The following is a 26,287-nucleotide window of genomic DNA, read 5'->3' as shown; positions in this document are numbered from 1 at the left end:
TAGCGTCTGCATGGTTTCCCCAATGTACCATGCCTCGGGACATCCTTTCTTGCAGCGTATCAGGTAGACAACGTTGGCCGAGTTGCAAGAGTAGGTACCGTGTACCTGGTAGATGGTGTTCTCACGTGAGATGATGGCATCCGTGTTGATGATCCGGCACGTCTTGCAGAGGTTGCTGTGGCAGGGTTGTGTGGTGTCGTGGTCACTGTTCTCCTGAAGGCTGGGTAGTTTGCTGCGGACAACCTCTGCAAGACGTGCCGGATCATCAACACGGATGCCATCATCTCACGTGAGAACACCATCTACCAGGTACACGGTACCTACTCTTGCAACTCGGCCAACGTTGTCTACCTGATACGCTGCAAGAAAGGATGTCCCGAGGCATGGTACATTGGGGAAACCATGCAGACGCTACGACAACGGATGAATGAACACCGCTCGACAATCACCAGGCAAGACTGTTCTCTTCCTGTGGGGGAGCACTTCAGCAGTCACGGGCATTCAGCCGTGGATCTTCAGGTAAGCGTTCTCCAAGGCAGCCTTCACGACACACGACAGCGCAGAGTCACTGAGCAGAAACTGATAGCCAAGTTCCGCACACATGAGGACGGTCTAAACCGGGATGTTGGATTTATGTCACATTATCAGTAACCCCCACAGCTTGCCTCCTGGACTTGCACAATTTCACAAGCTGTACTGTCTGGAGACAATACACATCTCTTTAACCTGTGTTGAATGCTCCCTCCACCCACATTGTCTGTACATTTAAGACCCGGCTGGCTGTAGAGATTTGCATTCTAATCAGTATTCTGTAATTTGATTTCTGTGTCTGTGCCCTGTTTGAGAACAGAGACCACTCCATCTGACGAAGGAGCATTGCTCCGAAAGCTTATGGTATTTGCTACCAAATAAACCTGTTGGACTTTAACCTGGTGTTGTGAGACTTCTTACTATAATTGTGTGCTCAGGGACAACAAGATCTCTGAGCATATTCTCTAAAACAAGGCAGTTCTGAAAAAAAAAGGAACTGGCCTTCAGCAAGATGTTAGTAAATTGCAAGGCACTACCTTAAGGATGACCCTAAACAAGTTCTTAACTGAATCCTGGAAACTGGATATTGCAAGGAGTTGGCTACTGAATGGATCTCTCAGTGTCCTGTTTGATTAGAAGATGGTGATGAAAACAAAACATGTTGTCCATGCTTCCTTCTGGTTTAGCTGTTTTAGGGGATAAATATTAGAACTACATAGTAGGATTTTTAGTTTCATTGGATTCATTCCAGGATCTCTCAAGGTAAAGGAAACAACAATTCACCAAAGATCCTTAGACAGCACCTTCCACGTACACTTGCATCTAGAAGGGCAAGTGCAGCAGATAGATGGGAACACCACTACCTGCAAGTTTCCCTCCAAGCCACTCACCATCCTGACTTGGAAATATATCACCTTCCTTCACAATGGCTGGGTCAAAATCCTGGAATTCCCCCCCTAACGGCACTGTGGGTCAACTCACAGCATATGGACTACAGCGATTCAAGAAGGTGGCCCACCACCACCTTCTCATGGGCAACTAGGGATGGGCAATAAATACTGGCCAGCCAGCAATGCGCATGTCCCAGTAAAAAAACGGTATGGTACTGTCATGTAATGAGGATAGTTCTCTCCTTTATTGGGATAGAGATAGCTTATTAAACATGGCAGCTTTCTATGCTGGGATTTAAGGAAATTACTACTTTAAATATTGATGGATATCTTAAGTATCTCTCCATAACATTAATAAGTCTTGGATTCTCTATTAGAAACAAGATTATGCTTACTTTTCCTAGAACTGTAAATGTTATGATTGAAAAGTGAATTTTATGTTCTGTTCTTTCATACACTCTTACATAATTTAGAAAATAATTGTTCCATCTAGTCTTCTGGATCCAAACTCAAGAACCCACCTCCACCTAATCTTCAGTGGAGAGGTACATTGTTGAGAGATACCTGAACTCTTATAATCTTCAGGTTGTGATAATCTAGCTAAAGATTGTTAAAGAGGCTATCTGGAAGACAGCAATATTTTCTGTTTTTTCCTTTCCTTCATGACAGAGTTAGATCAGTTCTTCAGATCAGATCCAGCTAAACATCTGTGAGACATGTCTCTTAAGTGATAGTGATCATCTGAGGAGTACACCTGATCTGGAGTAGTCCCAAAAAGGAGCTAGGGTTAATCCAGTTCAGTAGCACAATACATTAATGGACTAGAGGGTTATTGACATACCTCGACATATTGGCCGGAAGTTTACCGCCCTGCCCGTCATGGGAATTGGAGCTGGTGAGGGGCAGACCATGGAAAGGTCCGTTGACCTTGGGTGTCATTTTGCAGTTTCGGGATGAGCGAGGCCATGAAATCCTGCCTATTATATCCATACATTATAGGATGTTGAGCTATCAATGGCATGGTATATAACTGCTATAGAAGGAAATTGAATGTTCTATGGCAGTGTATTTTAAGGAATATGGGCTCATTAAGCATTCTACAACTTAACATATTAATATATCATAGAGACATCAACCTTAAGTGATTAAAATATAAGAATATACAGTAGGGAAATTGAGTACTCCATGTCACTGCATATTATTGCACTATAGGAACATTGACTGCTTCATAACATAGCGTAGTAATATACTTTAGGGGCACTAAGGATTCCACCATATAGAATACTAATGTACTATAGGAACATTAATAACATGTCATGGTGCATGCAATATGCTATTTGTACATGGATCATTCCATGACATGGTATGCTAATGGACTAGAAGGATAGCAATTCATTCTATGGCACAATATAGTAGTGTATTCTAGGAACTGCAAGCAGCCGTGACTCAGTATATTGACCTACCATAGAAATGCTGAGAATTCTAAGACATAGGAACAACAATGGAATAGGAATAAAAACAGAAAAAGCTGGAAATACTCAGCAGGACTGGCAGCATCTGCAGAGCTTTTGGCTGATACTTTCTGGTGGGATCTTCTGGTCCCACCGATGGCACAGCCTCACCATGGGTTCCACAGGGGAGTGGGATGCATTCACCAGGAAATACCATTGACAACAACAGAACCAGAAGATTCTGCCGCCGGCCAATGGTGGACCGCCTCCCGCTGTCGCGAAACTGGGAGCAGCTTGCATGGCAAATCCACCCTTGTTTCAGGTTCTTTCGTCAGAACTGGCTTGATGTTTGGTGGTTCAGTCACAGTCCGGGGGAGGTAGGAGAAAATGTTAGAGTATTGACGTTCAGCCTTGGCGAGGCAGTGGTCAGTACTCCAGACAATAATATGTGGGCAGCACGATGGCGCAGTGGTTGGCACTGCTGCCTCACAGGAACCCGGGTTCGATTCCCGGCTTGTGTCACTGTCTGTGTGGAGTTTGCACATTCTCCCCGTGTCTGCGTGGGTTTCCTCTGGGTGCTCCGGTCTCCACCCACAGTCTAAAAGATGTGCTGGTTAGGTGCATTGACCCGAACAGGCGCCAGAGTGTGGCAACTAGGGGAATTTCACAGTAACTTCATTGCAGTGTTAATAAACTTTAAACTTAATATTATCCTTTTTGCACTGACTTGAAACATTAACTCTGCTTCTCTCTCCACAGTTGCTGTCAGACATGTTGAGTATTTCCAGCGCTTTCTGTTTTTATTTCAGATTTCCAGCATCTGCAGCATTTTACTTTTTATTGGAACATAGGAACAGGAACATGCCATTCAACCCTTAAAGCCGCTTCCACCTTTCAATTAGATCAGACCTGATCTATATCTTTATCCTGTCCGCCCATCTTATTTCCATAACTCTTAACCTCTTACTAAACGGAAGTCAATCAATCATTATGAAGAAATTTTCTAGTGACCCAGCAGATATTTGTGGAGAGAGTTCCATTATCCTTCTCTGAGGACGCGCTTTCTGACATCACCCCTGAAAGACTCAGCTCTCATTTTAAGGTTCTGCTCTCTTGACCTGGACTTTACCACCAGCAGAAATCATTTGTCCACTGGTATGAGGAAATGTTCCTGGCATCACCCTTAAATGGCCTAGCTGTTGTGTCCCCTTGCTCTGGACAACCTCCCCAAATCAACTTAAACATATCAGTTAGATAACCCCTTAACCTTCTAAAGAATAATAATGTGTTATTGGAGCATCATTTTGCTGTATATGAACATTGAATATTCCTTGGCACAGTATGTTTATGTATAGAGTGCAGAAGGAGGCCATTTGGCCCAGCAAGTCTGCACTGACCACAATCCCACACAGGTCCTATCCCCATAACCCCAAATATTTACCCTAGCTAATCCCCCTGACACTAAGGGGCAATTTAGCATGGCCAGTCAAACTAACCTGCACATCTCTGGGAGGAAACTGGGGCACCCAGAGGAAACCCACGCAGACACGAGGAGAATGTGCAAACTCCATACAGGCAGTGACCCAAGCCAGAAATCAAACCCGAGTCCTTGGTGCTGTGAAACAGCAATGCTTATCACTGTGCCACCATGCCCATCATGTGCCCTGGATAGTATTTTTCTATATACTGAATACTTCTGACACAGAAAATTAACATGCCATAGAGAAATTGAACATTTGACACATTGCAATAATGTGGGAACATGGGAACAGAGGTTCCATGATACAACATATCAGTGAGCCACAGATAACATCGACAATCCATGATGCAGCAAATTTTAGGGCATTAGAAACATTGAGCATTCCATCCCACAGTAAATTTTCAACTGACTTATCCGCAACAGGTTTTTGGGATCAACAGTCCAGATTTCCACTACCAATTCTGCAAACAAGTGTTTTCTGTCATCACCCCTGAAATGTCTAGCTCTAATTTTAATGTTATGTATTCTTTCTTTGGACTGTTGCACTAAAATGAACAATTTCTCTCTATTGATCTCAGCAAATCCTTTGCCCATCTCAAACTGCCCAATTAAAGCATCCCTTAATCTCCTATTGTCATGGGCATATTAATGTACCATAGGAAAATTAAGTTCTTCATGACACAGTATCAAACGTACCATTAGGATATCAAGCATTCCATGACATAGTATATTCGTGTATTAAAGTCCAAGATTTTTCAGGTGCCCTGCAGTCATTTAATACTCCAAGGAGCTTTAACTGGCTGGTGATGGGACTTTGGCCCCTCAGTCAGGAGGAAGTTGTGCTTCAGATAATTACCAGTCAATCTGATTGATTGGCAGTCCCAGCAGTACCAGAAGCATTGGTGGCCACTGTCAGGACTACAATTGGTCTCCAGATTCTTAATTCCAGAGTCCAAGACCAGGGAGTCTCAGGGTGGCAAGAGATGGTTAAAAGGGGCATGGGGGTGTTGATGAAGAGGAGGGAGGTTTGTGTTGGGGGTGGGAGAGAGCACATTCGGGAGGCAGACCTTGTGCAGCTGGGGTGGGGTGTGGGGCGGTGGTGCAAGATGTTGAAAGGATGATGCTTCATGTCCGAGACCAGGGCAGGGTGACTTTCCGGGATTATTCCCGCTCCTGAACTACTCCTGACTGTTTCAAAATTGAGGCAAGGCCGTAAATGGTTCTTAATTCATCACTTAAGGGCCTCAATTAGGGCAAAGATGTAAGGTAGGCCTGGGCCTCATCCATCCCAGCATAAAATATTGGAAAAATCAGGATGATTGGGAGGGCAGTGGGAAGGCCATTCGGGGAATTTTCTGGCATTCCCTCTGCCTGTAAACCCATTAGTGAAGAATTGTAAAATTTTGTCATATTGTGGACTACATTGGGAACATCGGCACCGGACAACAGAAAGGAACAGATTGTTTTTTCTTTTGTAGAGACCTAACACTCTAAGGAAAAAGTATGCTAATGTACTTTCAGGCTAGATAGCATTCTGTCACATAATGTTCTAATATATAATGTAGCCTAGCTAACAGGGCTGCATGGCATTAATGTGCTGCATGGCTTGGTCTACTCTGGCACACTGTCATAAAGTAGTAATGTATTACAGTATCTAGCTGCCACACTTCGCACAAACAAAGAAATTCAGATTAATGTGTCCAGAACTGTTACTATGCGGGGCGTAGCCCCTTTAAGAGGATGGGTTGGGTGGCCCGAGGTGTGTGGTGACCTGCCCAGGACACCATCCCTGCAGCCACTCAAGGGCTGGAGTGTGAGGAGTACAGTTCTTCAATAAACCCTATTGTTCCTGGGGCTTGCCTTTGATGTGACCTCTCTGGAAGCTACCTCCCCAGTAGTCTCAGACTTAACAAGAACGATCAAGATTAAGATAAACCCAGGAAGACTTGGGCTCAAAATTACAGGATTACATATTTGAAAAAAAAATGAATCCAAAAACAGGACCAATGCAGGTAGTATATTTGGACTTTCAATACATTAAAATCAGGTTCCACTACAATGGGTGTTGCCACATAAGAGCTTATAGGTTTGGGGTAAAGTATTATAGCGTGGGTCAAAAATTGGTTAAAGAGAAGAAAACAGGGAGCAAGAATAAATTAGTTATTTGTAAGTTGGCAAACTGTTACTGGTGGGGTGTTGCAAGATTAGTTCGGGGCCCCAGCGATTTAAAATCTATAGTAATGACTTGAATGAAGAGACTGAATATAATGCAACTAAGTTTGCTGACAATACAAATCTAGGTGGAGCAGTATGCTGTGAGGAGGATCCAAATAGTCTACAAGGGGTGAAAGACAGGTTATGTGAAACAGCAAGAGGGTGACAGATGGAGTATAATATGGGGAAATATAAAGTCATTTGCTTTGGTAAATGAGAAACTGTTAAATATGGATGTGCAGAGGATGATCTTGTATGTGAAACATGAAAAGTTTAACAAACAGGTACAGCAAGAGTGACAGAATTTAAATTGTATGTTGCCCGTTATTCCAAGGGGTTTAGAGATGCTCCTAAAATAATGGCAGAGCAGCAACACGTTGCAATTCACGGGCATCTCTTCCTCAGAATACAAGATGTTGGCTGATTTGCTTATTAATAATAACGTCATTCAGATGTTGTTATCTTTGCAGAAAAATCTGCACCATAATCAATAGCACAAGTATGCTTTTACCAATGTGATCATTGTTAATGGCCCTCAAACAACGTCTCTGTCCTGGAATGTGAGAAATTAAAATGTGCAGTCTCATTCCTTCAGGTCGTGAATTGTTGGCAGTTTTAAAAAATGACAAATTTAATATTTAAGTTTTCTCTTCCTTTTCCTTCAAGTTTCTTTTCTTTCTCTGTAAATCTGGTCTTTTTTTTCTCTCTTTACATTTCTTTCTGTACTTTAACTCAAATTCGCTCTCCATTTTCAGTCCTCTTTCAGTTTATTTCTCAATCCTTTAATCTTATTGGTTAAGGAGATACACTGTTGGTACTATTGTTCATGAAGGTCCTACATGTCCCGTTGTCTTCCAGCACCAATATCAACTTGCACCTCCACCAACTTAGATGGCAAAAAAACTTCAAAGGTGAAGGGTGCAGGAAAATGTTTAACTAACTAGGCACATTGTGAGATGTCCCATTCTTGAACATTCTGGGACACTTGAGATAGAGAGAGATACAGATGAATTAGGCTGTGGTATACATTCTTCCTTTTTAAAAACCTATTTACAATTTTATCTTTGAGTTCTTCCAACACAGAACAGAAACCCAGACTGTGCATATATTTAAAAACGTTATCCTTATTACTGGTTCTTGGGCAAGATTCTTCGGCCTCCCAGCCGTGTGTTTCCCGCTGGTGGGAGGTGGCGCATTGTTCGCCAGCGGCGGGATTCTCTGGTCCCGCCGCTGTCAAGGGGAATTCCCACTGAATTCCGGCCCTTATTTTAAACAGGACTTTTCTTCTGAACACTGAAGAAATGATGATTCAATAAGATGATTCACCCTCTGCCTTGAAATTGTCTGCAGCCATCCAAAGAACAAAATAATTCTCTTGTTTGGTTCAGGAATGTCACACCTCGTTATGCCTAAGGGGTTTCTAACGCTCTACCTGGGAGTGCACAGACCAATTTCAAAAGGAGCTATAGGAATTCCGTTGGCATTTGATAAGCCAACTTTGCTAGTGGAGTCCATGATTCTGTTGAGACAACCCCAAACACCAGACCATTAACATGAATGGCACCCCTTTCAACCCATAATGGCTGAGACATTATCAGTCTTAAAAGCAAAGACAAATTCCAGATGCTGGATAAACATCCTTTGTTGAAGTCACTGTGGAGAAGGAAGGTCGCATGTCACATGATCCAAGACCCTGACCTTTTGTGCAGTTTATTATCTATCTGAGCAGTGATGCCAGTGTGCTGTTTAACATCCAAGTGATAGGCCACACTGAAGCAAGCTCTGCCCAGGGTGGAGCACCAGCCAATCTGACCTGACTCTAATGGAGGATTTTGTACCCTCAAATACAGAACTGACGCAATCTCTGCGTGCTTTCTTTATCTTGTAACATCAATGCAACCTGAAAGAGCAAATCTTAAAATACTGGCCTTCAGCCAGTCAACTATCGAAGGCCTACATGAAAGAATTCCTCACTGAATTCTGATTTTGGGATTTGGAACTCACACAAAGCAATATTCAGTTTTTTCTGTGGTCGTTGTACTATAAACCTCTTTTCCCCTTTACCGTGTGAATGTGGAGTGGGACGTTGCAAATTCTCCTTTTTCTAGATTTTGAATGCATACTATAAACTAACCTGCTGATTTAATCCTAATTCGAGCCTGCTGTGGGATAATTAATAAAATTGGATCACACAAAAACTGAGGGGTTGGGAAAATATGCCATCACTTATCCGTGAAAAAACAAACAAATGCAAAACATATTCTGTTTCTGGACAGACTGTAAAAGGAAAACAGTGCTGTTTGAACTGACCACCCCCCCCCCCCCCCCCCCCTCTCCTGTTTGGAACACATCAGTATTCAACAATTGCTCCTGTTTTTTGACCCTGATATTGTGAGCAATGGTCGTAACCCATTGATTGTGGCACTGGTTACTCACGTCAGTGAAGGTAGAAAAGTGGTTATTCTCATGTAATCCTCCGCTTTATGCATGGTACATTTCCCAGCATGATTCAACAATGATGAGAATAATTCTTCGATCTCATTGCTGCCTGCACTGCTGCATTGTAGACCTGTCACACTCCGTAAAGACCAATGATCCTGCTTCTGCAGCAGTGCAGTATCTGCATTTCATTCGATACCAGTTTGTTGCAGGTTCTTAACCATTGACAGATCCACAGCGGGCTGCAGATAACATTAAATTCAACTCAAGTCAAAGGTTAACAATGGAATTATAGCAAACAAATAGAGCTGCGGCATTCAAATTGATTGCTGCCAATGACAGGCGTATAGTTCTTTTTTGTATACCTGCATTCCATAATGTAAATGATTCAATATTCAACAACAGCTTGCATTTATATGCCACCTTAACATAGTAAAATGCCTCAAGGCAATTCATAGAAGCGGCAATCAAACAACATTTGGCACCAAGCCATTTTTAAAAATTCATTCATGGGATATGGGTGTTGTTGGCTAGACCAGCATTTATTGTCCATCCCTAGTTGCCCTTGAGAAGGTGTTGGTGAGCTGCCTTCTTGAACTGCTGCAGTCCCTGATGTGTAGGTACACCAACAACTAAGGGAGTTCCAGGATTTTGACTAAGTGACAGTGAAGCAAAGGTAAATATTTCCAAGTCAGGATGGTGAATGACTTGGAGGGGAACCTCCAGGCAGTGTTGTTCCCAGGTATCTGCTGTCCTTGTCTTTCTAGATGGTGGTGGTCATGGATTTGAAAGATGCTGCCAAAGGAACCTAGGTAAGTTCCTGCAAGCATCTTGTTGATGGTAAATACAGCTGCCACTGTTCATTTTTGATGGAAGGGTTGAATATTTGTGGAAGGGATAGCAAGGAGTAGCAATCAGACTGGCTGCTTTGTCCTTGATGGTGTTGAGCTTTGCAAGGTATTGTTGGAGCTGCACTCATCCAGGCAAATGAAGAGTATTTCATTACACTCCTGATTGTGTTTTTAGATGGTGAGCAGGCTTTGGGGAGTCAAGAGGTGGGTTACCTGCCTCAGGATTCCCAGCCTTTGACCTGCTCTGGTAGCCATATTTATATTTATATGGCTAGTCCAATTCACTTCCTGGTCAATGGTAATCCCCAGGATGTTGATGGTGAGGGATTCAGCAATGGTGATGTCATTGAATGTCAAGGGGCAATGGTTAGATCCTCTCTTGCTGAAGATGGTAATTGCCTGGCACTTGAGTGGCACAAATGTTACTTTCTCCTTGTCAGCCCAAGCCTGGATATTGTCCAGGTCTTGCTGCATTTGGACATGGACTGCTTCAGTATCTGAGGAGTTGTGAATGATACTGAACATCGTGTAATCATCAGCAAACTTTCCCACTTCTGATCTTATGATGGAAGGAAGGTCATTGATGAAGCAACTGAAGATGGCTGGGCCTCAGACATTACCCTGAGGAACTCCTGCAGTGATGTCCTGGAGCTGTGATGATTGAATTCTGACCACCACAACCATCTTCTTTTATGCCAGGTATGACACCAACCATTGGCGGGATTTCCCCCCGATAATAAGCTATTAGGACAGTGGCCAAAAGCTTAAGTCAAAAAGATGTGTTTTGTGGATACTTTTAACAGGGATAGATGGCAATGAGATTTAGGGAGGGAATTCCAAAGTCAAATGAGCCGAGGCAAACTGGTGTTCTGGTTGCCAAAGGTGGAGAAAGAAAGTGTGGGGGCATGCAATTCATGCATCTAGCTGCAAACTAGTGAAACTCAAGTTCTGTCACTGAGTTAAGGCCATCTGTTTTAGCCAGGCACACACATAATGCAGAGCCAGAGCAACACATTCCCAAGTAATAAAGAAGGAAAAGCCCAATATAAAATTTGCTTTCAAGAAACAGGATCTTTTAACCTCATATCAATGTGCCATAGTGGAAGTCTTCACACAACTGCATTGTAAAATGTAATGGCACGGGGCATGATTAGAGTAAGTTCAAGCCTGCTGAAAGGAGGGAACAAACATGATTTATCTCTCAGCTAACACTCCATTACAATGCAATCTTAATTCAAAGCCATATGTGATTCAAATTCTCCAGCAATTCAAATTTTAGTGCAGAACTTATTTCAACTCATTAAGCATTGGCCATACCATCAGCATCACCTGCTCCAAATTGCAAACCATCTGACTTGGGCATGCATTGCCATTCTTTCATCATCACTGAATCAGTCAGTACCTTTGAATTCCCCACTCAACACTGTTGCAGGAGCTTGATCAGCACAAGGACTGCAGCAGTTCAAGAACAAGGCTCACCATCACCTAATCATGGCAACTGAGGACAGATAAGAAATGTGGCCTTGCAAGACCAATATCCTGAGCATAAATGGTTAGAATTTGTGGAGTAAATTAAGGTTAGGGGCCATTTGACTCTATAGCATGAAAACAAGCCTTTCAGGCCCCACCAGTCTATACTGACATTTATCATCTACACACGGGTATTTTTCTAATCACAGTTACTCACACTCTTCCCATATCAATGCAATCCCTTTTCCTTTGTCCATTTTTTCAATGTAACCTTGAACATTGTTTCTATCTCAACCATGAATCCTGGAAATAAACTAGGTTCACAACTCTCTATGTGAAGATCTTTTTTCTATACTCTCCTATAAATCTCTCATACTTAATCTTGCATATACAGCCCCTCATTATTGACCCCATAATTATTGAACAAAATCCGTTTCGATCCACATTGTCCCTTATATAATTTTTAAAACATCTTCCCATAATCTGCTTAGACGTAGTGAAAAATGAGCCAGTCTTTCAAACCTTTATTCATATTTTTATGTTGTCACATTGTTCTAGTCTATTTGCATTATAGTCTCTCTGCAGCCTCAGTACTTTTCCTATAGTGTGGAGCCCAACACAGCACACAATATCTTTGATGCCTTCTAAAGGTATCACATAGGCTTGTCATTACATCTTGACTTTTGTATTCTATAAGGAGATAAAATCCACAATTCTATACTATATAATTCTATGCATAGGAGTTCATTTTTTCTCTAGAGTCAGATCAGGCCCTGACTCAAAGAGGATAGAACACAGTCTGGACATAATGGGATGAATTTTACCGTCCCGCCCGCCACAGGAATCAGAGCGGGCGAGGGGTGGACTATGGAAAGGTCTGTTGACCTGGGTGGGATTTTCCGGTTTCAGGGTGAGTGCTGCTGGAAAATTGAACCCACTGTGTCCATGTAATTTGAAAGAATATAGGGAAGATATAGCAGGGACTCTATTACTCATACTTAATAAATCGTCGGAAAAGGTGACGTGCCAGAGGACTGGCGAGCAGATAATGCCACACCTGTATTTAATATGGCAAATAGACTAGTCAGCTTAACATGATATTGAGGAAAGGGGAAAACACAAAAACAGTTAGAAATCAAAAATATAAGAATCATGAACAGGGCTTTCAAAAGGGAAAGCGTTTCTTGAACAACTCCTTTGAGAATGTAACAGAGGGTAAAGAATGGTAATTCACTAGATGTAAAATAACTAGATTTCCAAAATTGCTTTGATAAGATATCATCTAATAGTCTAATTGATAAAGTCAGCACATGCAGTCAGCTAAATAAATAGCTTGATGGCTGAAAGACGGAAAGCAGAGAATAAGTGTTAAAGGTAATCATTTTGAGTGTCAAAGGATGGGAAGCGGGGTCCCACAAGGATTACTTTTGGGACCCTTGTTAACAATTTTTAGCAATAATTTCAACTTTGGAACCAAAAATATAATTTCAAACTTTTCGGACAACACTAAATTGAGACGGACAGTCAACACTGAAGGGGGCTACAACAAATGACAAGCAGACATTAACAAACTTATTGAATTGGGCATAACATTAGCAAATGAATTTCGGCATAGGTATGTATGAGACAATACATTTAGAGATGAAAATAAGGGAGACACATACTACTCTGAAAATATACATCTAATTGGGGTAGAGGAACAAAAGGATTTGGGTTCTCACAAAGTTGAGTGGGTGCATGGCTTTGCAGCACTCTGCAATATTCTGGACTCTGTCAAATAATGAATGCACTCGGCAGGGTTAAAAAATTAGAAGGGACAGTGTGTTAAAATCAACAGGTTGTGTTTGATAACTAAAGTTTAAAGGGAACTTTGGGAGTATGAATGCGCAAGTCACTAAAAGTCATGCCACAGATCAATAAGACCATTAAAAAAAGCAAATCAAGCATTAGAGTTTGTTTCTGTAGCGATAAAATTGAAATATAGGCAGGTTATCCTAAACCTTTATTAAATCTTGGTTGCACCACAATTGGAGTACTGTGTACTATTCCGGTCACCATATTATAAAGAAGGAACAGAAATATGCTGGAGAGGATAAAAATAAGACTTTCAAGGATGATGCCAGAACTGACTGTGAGGTTAAATCTAAACTAAAAGCAAAATACTGTGGATGCTGGAAATCTGAAATAAATACAAAAAATTCTGGACAAAACTCAGGTCTGGCAACATCTGTGGAGTGAGAAACAGAGTTAACATTTCGAGTTTCTCTGACTCTGAGCTCTGAAGAAGTCATGCAGGATTCCAAATGTTAATTCTGTTTCTCTCTCCACAGATGACTGTCAGACTTGCTGAGTTTACCCAGCGTGTTCTGTTTTTATCATGTGAGATTATACCTATCAGGAACGGATGGACTGGCTGGGTCTCTTTTCTTCTGAAGGCTGGTGGGGTGGTGTGTGTGTGGGGGGGGGGGGGGGGGGGGGGGTAGGGGGGTCAGATGATTAAGGTGTTGGGAGAGTGGAGACACAGAGAATGTTTCCATCTGTACTGGGAACCATCAACAAGAATCACAGAATCCCTACAGTGCAGAAGGAGGCTATTTAGCCCATCAAGCCGGCACCAACTACAATCCCACCCTGGCCCCATCCCAGTAACCTCACACATTCACCTTGCTAATTCTCCTGACACTAAGGGGCAATTTATCATGGCCATGACCAATCAACCTAACACACACATCTTTGAAGTTTGGGAGGAAACCACAGCACCCAGAGGAAACCCACACAGACAGAGGGAGAACGTGTAAACTCCACACAGATAGTGACCCAAGGCCGGAATTGAACCCAGGTCCCTGGCGCTGTGAGGCAGCAGTGCTAAGCACTGCGCCACTGTGCCGCCTTATAGTGAGATAGTGACCAAGCAACCAAAAAGTGAACTTAGATGAAACTTCTTTATCCACTGTGTGGTGGAAATATGGAAGTTTCTACAGGAACTGGTTGAGGTGAATAGCACTGACACAAGAGGCAAAATAAGTACCTGAACGATTGGGGGATAGAAGTTTATGACAGAGTTAGAATAGAATGGAAGGAGGCTGGATAGGAATATAAACACTGGCATGGACAGGTTGGGCCTGTTTCTGCACTGTATATTCTATGAAATTATTAAAGCTCTTTTTCCCCAGCTTTTACAACCTGAGATGTCGCCTTTAATATTTATGTGAATCCATACCCCCCAAATCCTGCAGCTCTTTCCCAGCACTGAACCTACAGTCATGAAGAGTGTGATGGCTACCGTTCACTTTTTAACCGAAATGTATCACATCGCACTTACTGTCATTGAATTCCAATTGCAACTTCTAAGGCTATTCACCTGCCGCTACCTTGTGCGATCTTCCTCGATTTTCTAAAACCAAAGTCCTTCCTATTTTGGTCTCAGCTACAAATCCAGGCTGAAATCTTATCATTGCTACACACGGTCAACAGAAGTGACCCCAGAACTGAACCACGCTGGACATCACGGTTTTTCCTTTATATATATATACGTGACAATTTCCCTCTCAATTTCCGATTAGAATTTATCTTGGGGACTATTTGAACACTCTGCTGTCTTCCGGCACACATTCACGCTCAATATTCACCCGGAAACAGAATTCCTAAGGACTGAATATAATTCCCTCTCTCAGCTCCTCCGGCATTTTTGGTGTGTGTCCCATCAGACCCTAGCACATTTATCTTGCCTCCTTATCTGAAAAGAAATCATTTAATTCATTCTAATACGGCTAATCTTCCATTGAATCTCGCCCAGTTTGTCACTGAAGTGGTGATTTAAAAAACATACAAGAATAGGCTTTTAACACCGAGTACAATGGAAAGGCTGCCCCGGAGAAGGATGCCAAATTTAAGGGAAGGATGGTTCCACTCTAGAGATGGGGAAGAGAGCTCAGGGGCCGTAGAAAAGTCGCAGAGCTCGACAAGGGTTCCGCCAAACACATCTGGATTCGCCATGGCGTTTGCTCAGTTTCCAGACTGCTGAACTTCAGATGTTTCCTGCACTGTGATATTCCAGAGCAACAATCTAACAATCAGTGCTACCACAGGCTTGTAAAATAAATCCACTTTGAATGAGGAAATTGGGTGTGAGTGAGGGGGGTCCAGTTAACTCGATTACTACCAGTCCCTGGGTTGAATACACACACACACAAATATTCACCCGCATATCTGTGAATAACTAATTTCTGTAACATTTGAGACAGCCATTTTCTGTTTTAGTAACTGTTTTGCAGTGGAAATAAACATTGTAGAAATTTTAAAAAGAGGCAAACTCGCCACAGGTAAACACAGAACGAATCATTCACTGACTCCTGAACTTTGCGATAAACATTATCCTTTCTGAGCCATTCCAGCCTTTTGGATAAGGCGTCAGATCAAACCCAAGATGGGGTGCGATGCCTTATCTTGTCAGCTTGGGTCTTGCTTGTCTCTTGTGAGGGCCATGAATTGGATTCAATTCGAATGTGTTTCTTGGCGCAAGCAAGGAGATGGATTAAATGCTTTCCCAGTCCATTCCAAGCATTCGCTTCGTAACTTTCATTTTTATGGAATGCCCGCAATATAAGGAGGTCTCGCACACGTCAGAGTGATCAGTGAATGGGTGATCCCGCTAACCAATCTGATTATTAATTGTGGACAGTCATGTCTCCACACACCGAGTTAGCCAAATCCCGCTGTGGGGCCTCACATCCTCAAGAGCCCTTGGAACCAGTTCTTTCAATGTGTGAATAAAATATGTTTGCAATTAATATATTTAATTTTTCAAAGAGGAATGCTTACGCGGGGAGCTGTTTTTTTTAGATCCTTTGCATTAATGTGCATCATGGAACATTTCCACGTTAATCATTGAGCCAATTCGCAGTCCCGATTTATTAATGGAAAGATAAGGGAGAACACAGATTTTGTGAAAGTTCCCCAGACCCCCAGGTTCGGACTGTCTGAGTTGGTCGGTGGGTTCAGAGCGGCTCGGAGCTGGGGAGCGATTCTCCAAAATGAGCAGAAAGACTAGTCGAAGCGGGTTATCAAAGAATGTGGGTTAGTTCCGGTGGAAAGCACAGAGGTGTCCCCTGACACTCAGCCTTAACCCCAGTTCATATTTATCAACCCAATTACACTGCATCCTCTAATCCGGCTCACACTGCACCTTCTAATTCTGTTCACACTGCACCCTCTAATCCGGCTCACGCTGTACACTGTAATCCAGCTCACGGTGCACACTCTAATCCGGCTCACGCTGCACACTCTAATCCAGCTCACACAGCACACTCTAATCCAGCTCACACAGCACACTCTAATCCGGCTCACACTGCACCCTCTAATCCGGCTCACACTACACCCTCTAATCTGGCTCACACTGCACCCTCTAATCCAGCTCACATTACACCCGCTAATCCAGCTCACACTGCACCCTCTAATCTGGCTAACATTGCACCCTCTAATCCAGCTCACACTGCACCCTCTAATCCAGCTCACACTGCACCCTCTATTCTGGCTCACACTGCACCCTCTAATCCAGCTCACACTACACCCTCTAATCCAGATCACACTGCACCCTCTAATCCAGCTCACATTGCACCCTCTAATCCCGCTCACACTGCATGCTCTAATCCAGCTCACACTGCACCCTCTAATCCGGCTCACACTGCACCCTCTAATCCAGCTCACACTGCACCCTCTAATCTGTTCACACTGCATGCTCTAATCCAGCTCTCACTGCACCCTCTAATCCGGCTCACACTGCACCCTCTAATCCAGCTCTCACTGCACCCTCTAATACGGCTCACACTGCACCCTCTAATCCAGCTCACACTGCATCCTCTAATCTGTTCACACTGCACTTTCTAATCCACCTCACACTTCACTCTCTACTCTGGCTCTCACTGCACCCTCTAATCCGGCTCACACTGCATCCTCTAATCTGCTCACACTGCACCCTCTAATCCTGCTCACACTGCATCCTCTAATCCTGCTCACACTGCATCCTCTAATCCATTCACATTTCTAATCCACCTCACACTTCACTCTCTACTCCGCCTCACACTTCACTCTCTACTCTGGCTCTCACTGCACCCTCTAATACGGCTCACACTGCACCCTCTAATCCAGCTCACACTGCATCCTCTAATTTGCTCACACTGCATCCTTTAATATGCTCACACTGCACCCTCTAATCCAGATCACACTGCACCCTCTAATCCAGCTCGCACTGCATCTTCTAATCCGTTCACACTGCACTTTCTAATCCGCCTCACACTTCACTCTCTATTCTGGCTCTCACTGCACCCTCTAATCCGGCTCACACTGCACCCTCTAATCCGGCTCACACTGCACCCTCTAATCCAGCTCACACTGCATCCTCTAATCTGCTCACACTGCATCCTCTAATATGCTCACACTGCACCCTCTAATCCAGCTCACACTGCACCCTCTAATCCGGCTCACACTGTACCCTCTAATCCAGCTCACACTGCATCCTCTCATCTGCTCACACTGCATCCTCTAATCTGCTCACATTGCACCCTCTAATCCAGCTCACACTGCATCCTCTAATCCGTTCACACTGCATTCTCTACTCTGGCTCTCACTGCACCCTCTAATCCGGCTCACACTGCATTCTTTAATCCGGCTCGCACTTCACCCTCTAATCCAGCTCACACTGCATCCTCTAATCCGGCTCATATTTCACACCCAGTCACATTTAGAACTGAAGTCCTGATCACACTAAACTGATCCCTTTGCTTTCGGTTCAATTTCCTGATCCGAATTTCCTAGATCTAATTCAGCTGCCTGTGAGTTGGATTTGATTCGGGCTGCCCGTTAGGATCCACCCTTACCAGCCGCTGGTTATCAAACTGTTTTTAACTTGCATTCATGTTTTTGTTGCAAAACTGTGTACCGTTAAACAGGGATTTATTTTCCAGATTATCAGATATTTTGCTTCACATAAACAGAACCTCCGACTTTAATTCCGTTTGGACGCGTACAGCGGATGAAATATCACTGTTTGTGCCTTGTCTAAAAGGGGGTGAATAACAGGTAAATTCGTAGCTTTATTTCTTTATTCGTGGGCTCCATTCTCAGCTTGAAGTGGCTGAAACCGGGCAGACAGGATTGTGGAGTGGAAATTCTAACTGGTGTTTTCTAAAAAAAAATTCGTTTTCTAGTCATGCTAGCAATGAACGCAAAAGTCTGAGACCCTGTTTTATTTTAGTTTTCTTTTGCGGTTTCTCCAAAGGGTGTTATTGCTGATCCGTGTGAAACGTTTTTACAGAGGAATTGGGAATCCCAAGTTGAATCGCTACCTGGACTATGGAGTATATTGCACAGTGACTGTCCATTCCTCTTGTAAAATATCCATCGCCGACACGATAGTGCCACACAAGTCCCTCACAAGACAACCAATGGATTTTATAGCAATTCCATCTCAAAACAATCTCTGATTCCTGGTTTTCTAAAGGCTGGGAGATTACTTCCCTAAATTCTAAATAAAAACCTGTCTTATCCACCGTCCAACAGATGCGCTATTCAAAAATCCCCCACTGCTACCTCCCAGGTCAGGCAATATTCCGATTTAAAAGATCACTTAGATTTAACCAAAGACGGCACATTATTTCGATTTTTGAAACCGGTCCCTTTTAAACAATGTTCAGAATCTGCACTCTTGTAGAGATGTGTCCAGTGTAAGACGAGAGTAAGGCCTGTATAATTCCGACAATTATCTTAAAAATAACCCGGTTAAATAACCTTCCCGAATTTAAGCAGTGTTCACGCAATTGCCTCGGCCTTATAGAAATAGTGATGGCACAGTATCCCCAAATAAGATTACTCCAATCTCACTGTTGATCCAAAAGCTAGGAACGGAACAGTCCCGGTTACACAGAGAAACGACACAATCTGCAGGTTGAACCACAATCACATTGAAACAAAGATCCGACCCTATCCCAACCCTTGCTCCATCTCAATTTAAACAGGCAAGGACCAAAATTGCCTTTACCGGGGAAAGGTGCATTTGTTTCACAAACTGCATGTTTAAAAACATTCATCTCCATACACTGCCTTCAACTCAAATCTGAAAACAGCGGCGTTGAGGGGGACAGATGTTGTTGATGCGAGGTGATTAAAGGTTGGGATTTTCACTGTAATTCGGTGGGAAACCCGCAGACGTTAATCTTCCGCATTTGGGGCAGGATAATAAATCAGAAGGAGCGGAAATACAACGGAACGGCGAGAGCACAGAGAGAGAGAGCATAACATCAAACCTGAATTAAAAAGACCAAACACAACATAGAGAAACTTCTCAAACACAAGATTTTATCTATAGGTGGTATCTTTATATGTCTTGGAATGAAAATGAAATGACTTAAATGAAAAGTCTGTCCAAAAACTAGACAAAGAAAACAGGTCCCAGTTTCAAAGCACCTTTCCTTATGTACTGTGCCAACATTTTTTTCGTTCATACTCCAGACATTTTCGGTTCCACAAAAGACTTTCCAAATCTAGCCGGCCACTCGCAGTTGCAATATACCAGCTATCAACCTACAAATCCAGTGGGCTTCTTTCCTTCCCTATCCTAACTAGCCCGCCTGCAGCATCCTAGTGAAGCAAGTGTATGAAATTGTAATCTGTACCTTTCTCTATAAGGATATCTATTGCTATCTACCTATCAGAGAGCTCATCTCTTTCTATTTCTTTATTTAAATATTATATATAATAAATATACATTTGGTTCGCTCTTTGGATATCTCGGTTTATTTTGAACTGTTTACTTTCTAACAGTATTAATTTAATAATAATATTTTTGCTGTGTACAAACTCTAGCCAAGGCTGAAACATTCACCGTCAGATCCTTCCCACCAATCTGAGAGCGGCGCTTTCTGGAAAGGTGAATGGAGTCGGTGGTGTGCGTGTCACCCGCCCGCCGGGACTTGTTTAAAATATCGGACGGATAACAGGCCTGGACCACAGAGCGAAAACCGCGGAATATATTTTCGCCCAAGAGCATCCCACTGTTAATAAAGGTCAGCAAACTTGGGCAGACCGACTCATTTGCCAGATGAGGTTCTCAAATTGGCAAAGTGCATCGAAAGAATTGTTAATTGTATACAGTTCTCAGCGCCGAAACCGCAAACTATCGACACATATGCAACAGGTTTTATAATATTGACACGGATCACTCGTACTGACTTGTAATATTGATACAAGCATGCTAAACCCACAGCAAGTACCCGTCACTCTATACCCGCCCACCTGGGTAGCCCAGCCCAATGTGAGTACTCCTCGTGATATCTTATCAGAGACTATCGGGTCAATTGTCTCATTTCGGTCTAATCTATTCGCTCGAAACAGTGGAAGCACTTTATCCTTTCCTTCTTAACAGGAAATATTCCGCCCCTCTCTGTTGTGGCTTGTTATTTAAACAGTTCCGCCCCTCTTTAACTGTCTTTTTTTCTGATCTGACCTGTGCGTTTTGTCCCGGTTTTCTGGTGAATCTAATGTGACACAGAATGAGGGCAACAGAGCACTCAATGTAGCACACCAGCTGTACATGCAGATTAACGCGGATTGCTGCTGTGTGGCCTGTAAGTGTGGAAGGGATAGTATTGATACGGCTTCTATTTACAACTGTAAATATACACGCCACACAAGTCACTGAATGTGTCTGAATTCGTACAGCACAAATCTAGATTAATACATCAAACATTAAATGACATCAAACATGAACAATTTGTGATATTTTACAAGTCAGTGCTGATATGAAAAGACCGTATGAAAATTGTGTAAGTTTGAATCTCGTTGAAATGAGACTGCTGTCTGAGTAGATAGAACAAGAACAAAGAACAAAGAAAGTTACAGCACAGGAACAGGCCCTTCGGCCCTCCAAGTCTGCACCGACCATGCTGCCCGACTTAACTAAAACCTCCTCCCCTTCCGGGGACCATATTCCTCTATTCCCATCCTATTCATGGACTTGTCAAGACGCCCCTTAAAAGTCACTACCGTATCCGCTTCCACTACCTCCCCCGGCAACGAGTTCCAGGCACCCACTACTCTGTGTAAAATAGCTGCCTCGTACATCTCCTTTAAACCTTGCCCCTCGCACGTTAAACCTATGCCCCCTAGTAATTGACTCTTCCACCCTGGGAAAAAGCTTCTGACTATCCACTCTGTCCATGCCTCTCATAATCTTGTAGACTTCTATCTAGGCCCGAATGACAACATCAATGTAGAAATGGGCATTTCGTTTGTTACTCTGGAGGGGCGACACTTAGAAAGGGGGAAAGGTAAAACGTTACGGTAAGTGCCCCAAGGCAGCACCTATATAATAAACGATAACTACTTAACCGCAGAGTACAAATAATGACTAAAATTCTGTATATCAAATCACCCCCTCTATACCATGTGGTGCCATGCATCATGGAAGGTCCCAAGCGGGCCAATGGGCACTGCATGTTTCCTCTCCAGGGTCAATTGCCACTGGGTGAGGTTGGTGCTGTTTCTGTAAAGCTACGCACCCCATTCTTTCCCTCAGTCAGTGTTCGTTGGACAAATGCCGCCCCTTGACCATAGCCACATGCAACCCGAAGTGACTCACTTGAAAAAGTCCTCCTTGCAGTACACGTTCCCGCCCCTGGAGAAACACTTGTCGGTCAGCTGCGCCTGACAGTCAGCACATTTCAGGCACTTGCTGTGCCAAGAGCGGTCCAGTACCTTCAAGATGAACTTATCCAGGATGTGCTGGTTACAGCCTGCACACAGCGGGATCTCTGCAACAAAAAGGGATAAGAAGATAAGTTAATAACAATTTGATGGGGAAAAAGCCTGCAGAGATAGAGTACCAATCTCTATAAAGGGCGGGGGTGCTGGGGGGAGAAAATATACATTTGTAAGGGAACTGGAGGAGGGCGAGGATTAAACACAAAAGGATGCGAACATAGAATCATAGATCATGGTGCAATAAATCTCAGCAAAATAAATGAAGGTGGCAAGAAAGAGATGTACATAAGAACTTGGATGGACAGAATGCGAAAACAATCTGAAGAAAAATAAACTAAAAGCAAATTATCGCGGATGCTGGCAACTGAAACAAAAATGGAAAATGCTGGAAAATCTCAGCAGGTCTGACAGCATCTGTGGATAGAGAATGGAGCCAACGTTTCAAGTCTGGATGACCCTTCGTTAGCGAAAAATAAGCTGATATCTGCTGAGGGATCTTACCCAGAAAAGTCACAGCTGAATTGGTTAAACAGGACTGTTAATTACTTCGAGAATATCACTTCTGTTCAGAGGTTAGACTTCTTAGATAGCCCACTTATTATTCCTAACTATTTTCCTTTTTCAGTTAGGATTGCCACCTGGCGCAGAGAAACGCAAGAATTCGCCTTTCAATAGAAAAGTGTGAAATTCTTTCACAAACAGTCAGCGCTGATCCTGTGAGCTGTAACATGCGTGTATTCCGATTCTGGGAAACAAGCAGTGAAATAGACCCGGCGCAGTTTCATCGTGAAACTCCCGGTAAATTCAGCCGACCATATTCGGCAGATTGACAATATTTTAGAGGTAGACGATTTCTGAGTTGAATATTTCTTTTACCACAACAATGGGGACAGCATTTGAAATATATCAGATACAGACACACAAAAAATACTTCTCAATTGTCACCGAGAGAGTTGTATTGAGCTGGAGATGAACAAAATAAGAGGGAGAGAAATGGATGGAGTGAGACACTGTCTAAAATTTTAAAAACTGGGAAGACCCCCTATCATTGACTCGAAATAAGAGACTAAAGGTAATCCCCAGTGCCCAAACCTATCTTCCAAAAACATTTAAACCTTGATTTTGGTCGCGTTCAGAGAGAAAGTGCTTGGGTTCATTGTGACATTTACTTTAAAAATACAAATATGTCTTAAAAGAGTTACAGTTACAGGAAAGAGAGTGTGAGGACTAGGAATTATTTTACAGGGTTGTATCGAGGTGGAATATACTTGCTTTGTATTCCATTACAGAAGGCATTGACAACCGAAGCCGTGTGTATTGGAGAACCGGGCAATATGAATCAAACACATATGAAGTTGGATCGAAACCTGAAAGTGCTTTAGATGTGAAATGGGGTGGGGGATTGCAGGATCCGATACAGCCCCTCCAAAATGGCCGGCACCTGAAAGAGGTCATAAGACCATTAACTTCACAGTGTGGGGGTTCCCAATTGTTTCACGGGGCGGCTTGTTGCGACTGTTAGTTGGCAGCTCGCTTGAAGCAAGTTAACCAGATGCTGCAGCTTGGTTCTGCTGACCGAGACAGAGGGCAGAGTTACCCTAAACGGATAGCGTTCTATTTGCAAGTAGTAACTCAAAATATCTTTCTATATCCACTTTTCTCCAAGACACACATTATTAAATCCCCCTGCTCCCAGTCTAGATACGAGTATCTCCACCATTGAGTATGTCAAGGTTTGCGCTCTTACCTACTTACCAGCGAGTTTTAACACAGGTTTGGAACCCTGATTAATGTTAGTATTTGATATATAAATATATGTACCCTTCAGCCAGAGAAAGAGAGAGAAAGAGAGAGAGGTTAATAATATGCTGTGTGTTATTAATAGACGTTGTCGATAGCAGATTAGAACTGACAACCTGCACATTAAAAAATAATGTTCAGACCATTTCCCACGTCTTCTAAATATTTGCACCAAGTAGGCTTGCCATTTTGATGGGGCAACCTCCCCCCGCCACCCCCACCCCACCCCCCCCCCCCCCGCCCATTTCAGGGTCCTGTGGGTGTATAGAATGGATAAGGTACCCTCACCTTGAGTGGTATCACAGTTACACATCTCACCCCGCTACCCTACACCTCACTACCCTGGATTAGATTCACACTCCCCTCACCACCCCACCGCCCCCCTCCCCCCCCCCCCGCACCACCGGCTGCTGATTTACACCGGATGCTCCCACGATTGAATCTATTCTGCCGATGATACACGGTTTGCTTTTTTTTTACACCATCAGTAATCTCAGCTGAAGTGACAGGTCCTGCTTCAGCGTTCGCGCGGACTGAAGTTACTCAGTGACTGTTTCTCCCCCCCCTATCATTACCCAGTGAATGGGATATTTCCACCGAACTTCATCCATGCTGTGATATTCTCATTGCAACGGGAGCGCTCTCTTGTTCTGGGGCATTACTTGTCCCGTGTACTTCATTGACCTAAGCGGAAACCACAGTTTTTAAATATATATGTGAAAAAATAAATCTCCTACCGTTCCTAATGATAAAGTTGCAACACTCCTGACCCAATCTGGAGTTTATATCGCAATCGCCATCAATAATAAACTGTCACCGTGCTCCCTAAGCTGTCCTTTATTACTGCAGCCTAAAATTCATTTCAACTGCTTGCTCCAATTCCTGCAGACAGCCTTTTTCATCCGATGTCCCTCTCTGATATTTTCTTTCCACCACCCTCTCTCTACCAGGCAATCCCTCGACCAGCAAAGACAGGTTTACCCACCACCCAGGTCCCCAGAAAGTATGCAGTTGGCAGGTGGGTGGATGGAGGTGGGGAGGGGGAAGGGGGGGGGGGGTTGAAATGAAACAGGTTTCCCGCAGCTCTGAACGTCCCCTATATTGAAAGCTCCTTACGTTGCACCGTGACTCCCAACAGCTCCCGAACTCCTTTCCCAGGACTCTCTGTGGCCATGGCTGCACTTTGCATCATTTTCCAAAAAAAAAAGAGTCGCCCCCCCCTTTCCCTCCCTCCACCCCCAACAAAAAAAACAAGACAAAAAATAAAAATAAAAGAGCTATGTGTCTCTCTGCACAATATAAATCCAGCCCTGTCTTCCAAAGCGATGCGTCCAGATATCAATAAATAAATCCAGTGGCCCAGTAGCCTGTGTTGATGCGGGGTTCCCTCCTCACTGATCCATCCACATCTCTATCATCCACTCAGCCCAGGACACCATGACTTCATCGGCTGCTAGCTGCCAATCAGGCAGCGAGGGTGCTCCCTCCAGGGGGCGAGTCTTCACCATAACAGGAGATCCCTGGCTGTGGAGGAGGCGGGCTCTCCACTCATTGGGGCTTCATTAGTACCAATGCGCCACCCAGCCTTGCTTTCCCTTCACTTCATGGAAGTCATTCAAGCTGCAGCAGGTATTGCAGGCACTCTCAATTTCACCCCCCTCCTCCTCCTCCCCCCCTCCCCCACCATCCTACCACCTCCACTGCCAAAGGCTGGCACCGAAAGCGGTGGGTCTGCTGCTTCCTTTTGCTGATGGATTCTTCACTCGGGGCGAATTCAATCAGAAAGGGCTCCGCTCCCTGTTCGGCTATTTACACAAGTGTCGAATTAATTCTAATATCTCCCCCAGTCAATCGGTCCTAATGCCATTTGGTGCGGTTACAGGATTGACTGAGTGAACGTGCTCTTCACCCCCCTGCCCGCCCCCCTTTCAATCTCCGCCGCCTGGCAGGATACACTGCTGTCTAACCAAGCTGAGCCTGGCAGTGGTCACCCCCATCAGCCCCTGAACTCAGGACATTCCCCTCTCCACCATCAGCCCCCTTTACTCAGGACATCTCCCCTTACCCCCATCAGCCCCCTTTACTCAGGACATCTCCCCTCAACCTATCAGTGCCCTAACTCAAGAGACCCACTCACCCCCATCTGTTCCTTACCTCAGGAGGCCCCCTCACCCCCATCAGCCCCTTAACTCAGAATATCCCTCTCACCCTCATCAGCCCCTTAACTCAGGACATTCCCCCTCATCTTATCAGCGCCCTAAGTCAAGAGACTCCCTCACCCCCATCTGTTCCTTACGTCAGGAGACCCCGCCCCTCACCCCCTAAACTCAAGAGACCCCCCTCACCCCCATCAGTTCCTTAGCTCAGGACACCCTCCTCACCCCATTAGTCCCGACCTTAGGAGTA

The 26,287-nt window shown here is 43.9% G+C and overlaps 1 protein-coding gene across 1 annotated transcript in view; it reads right to left on the bottom strand.

Annotated features, from left to right (window-relative positions):
- The window catches only part of lhx4 (LIM homeobox 4), an 88,337-nt gene extending 63,264 nt beyond the window's left edge, over positions 1-25,073 (bottom strand). Inside the window, exons 1-2 of the mRNA XM_078219321.1 lie at positions 24,998-25,073; positions 21,960-22,131 (exon numbers count right to left, since the gene is read on the bottom strand). Of these exons, the coding sequence (XP_078075447.1) occupies positions 21,960-22,131; positions 24,998-25,073 (248 nt within the window). The remainder of the gene's footprint in view (positions 1-21,959; positions 22,132-24,997) is intronic.
- Between the last annotated feature and the right edge of the window lie 1,214 nt (positions 25,074-26,287).

This window comes from Mustelus asterias, chromosome 8 (genome assembly GCF_964213995.1).
Source record: "Mustelus asterias chromosome 8, sMusAst1.hap1.1, whole genome shotgun sequence".
NCBI lineage: Eukaryota > Metazoa > Chordata > Chondrichthyes > Carcharhiniformes > Triakidae > Mustelus > Mustelus asterias.
This window is presented reverse-complemented; position numbering and strand designations above follow the sequence as displayed.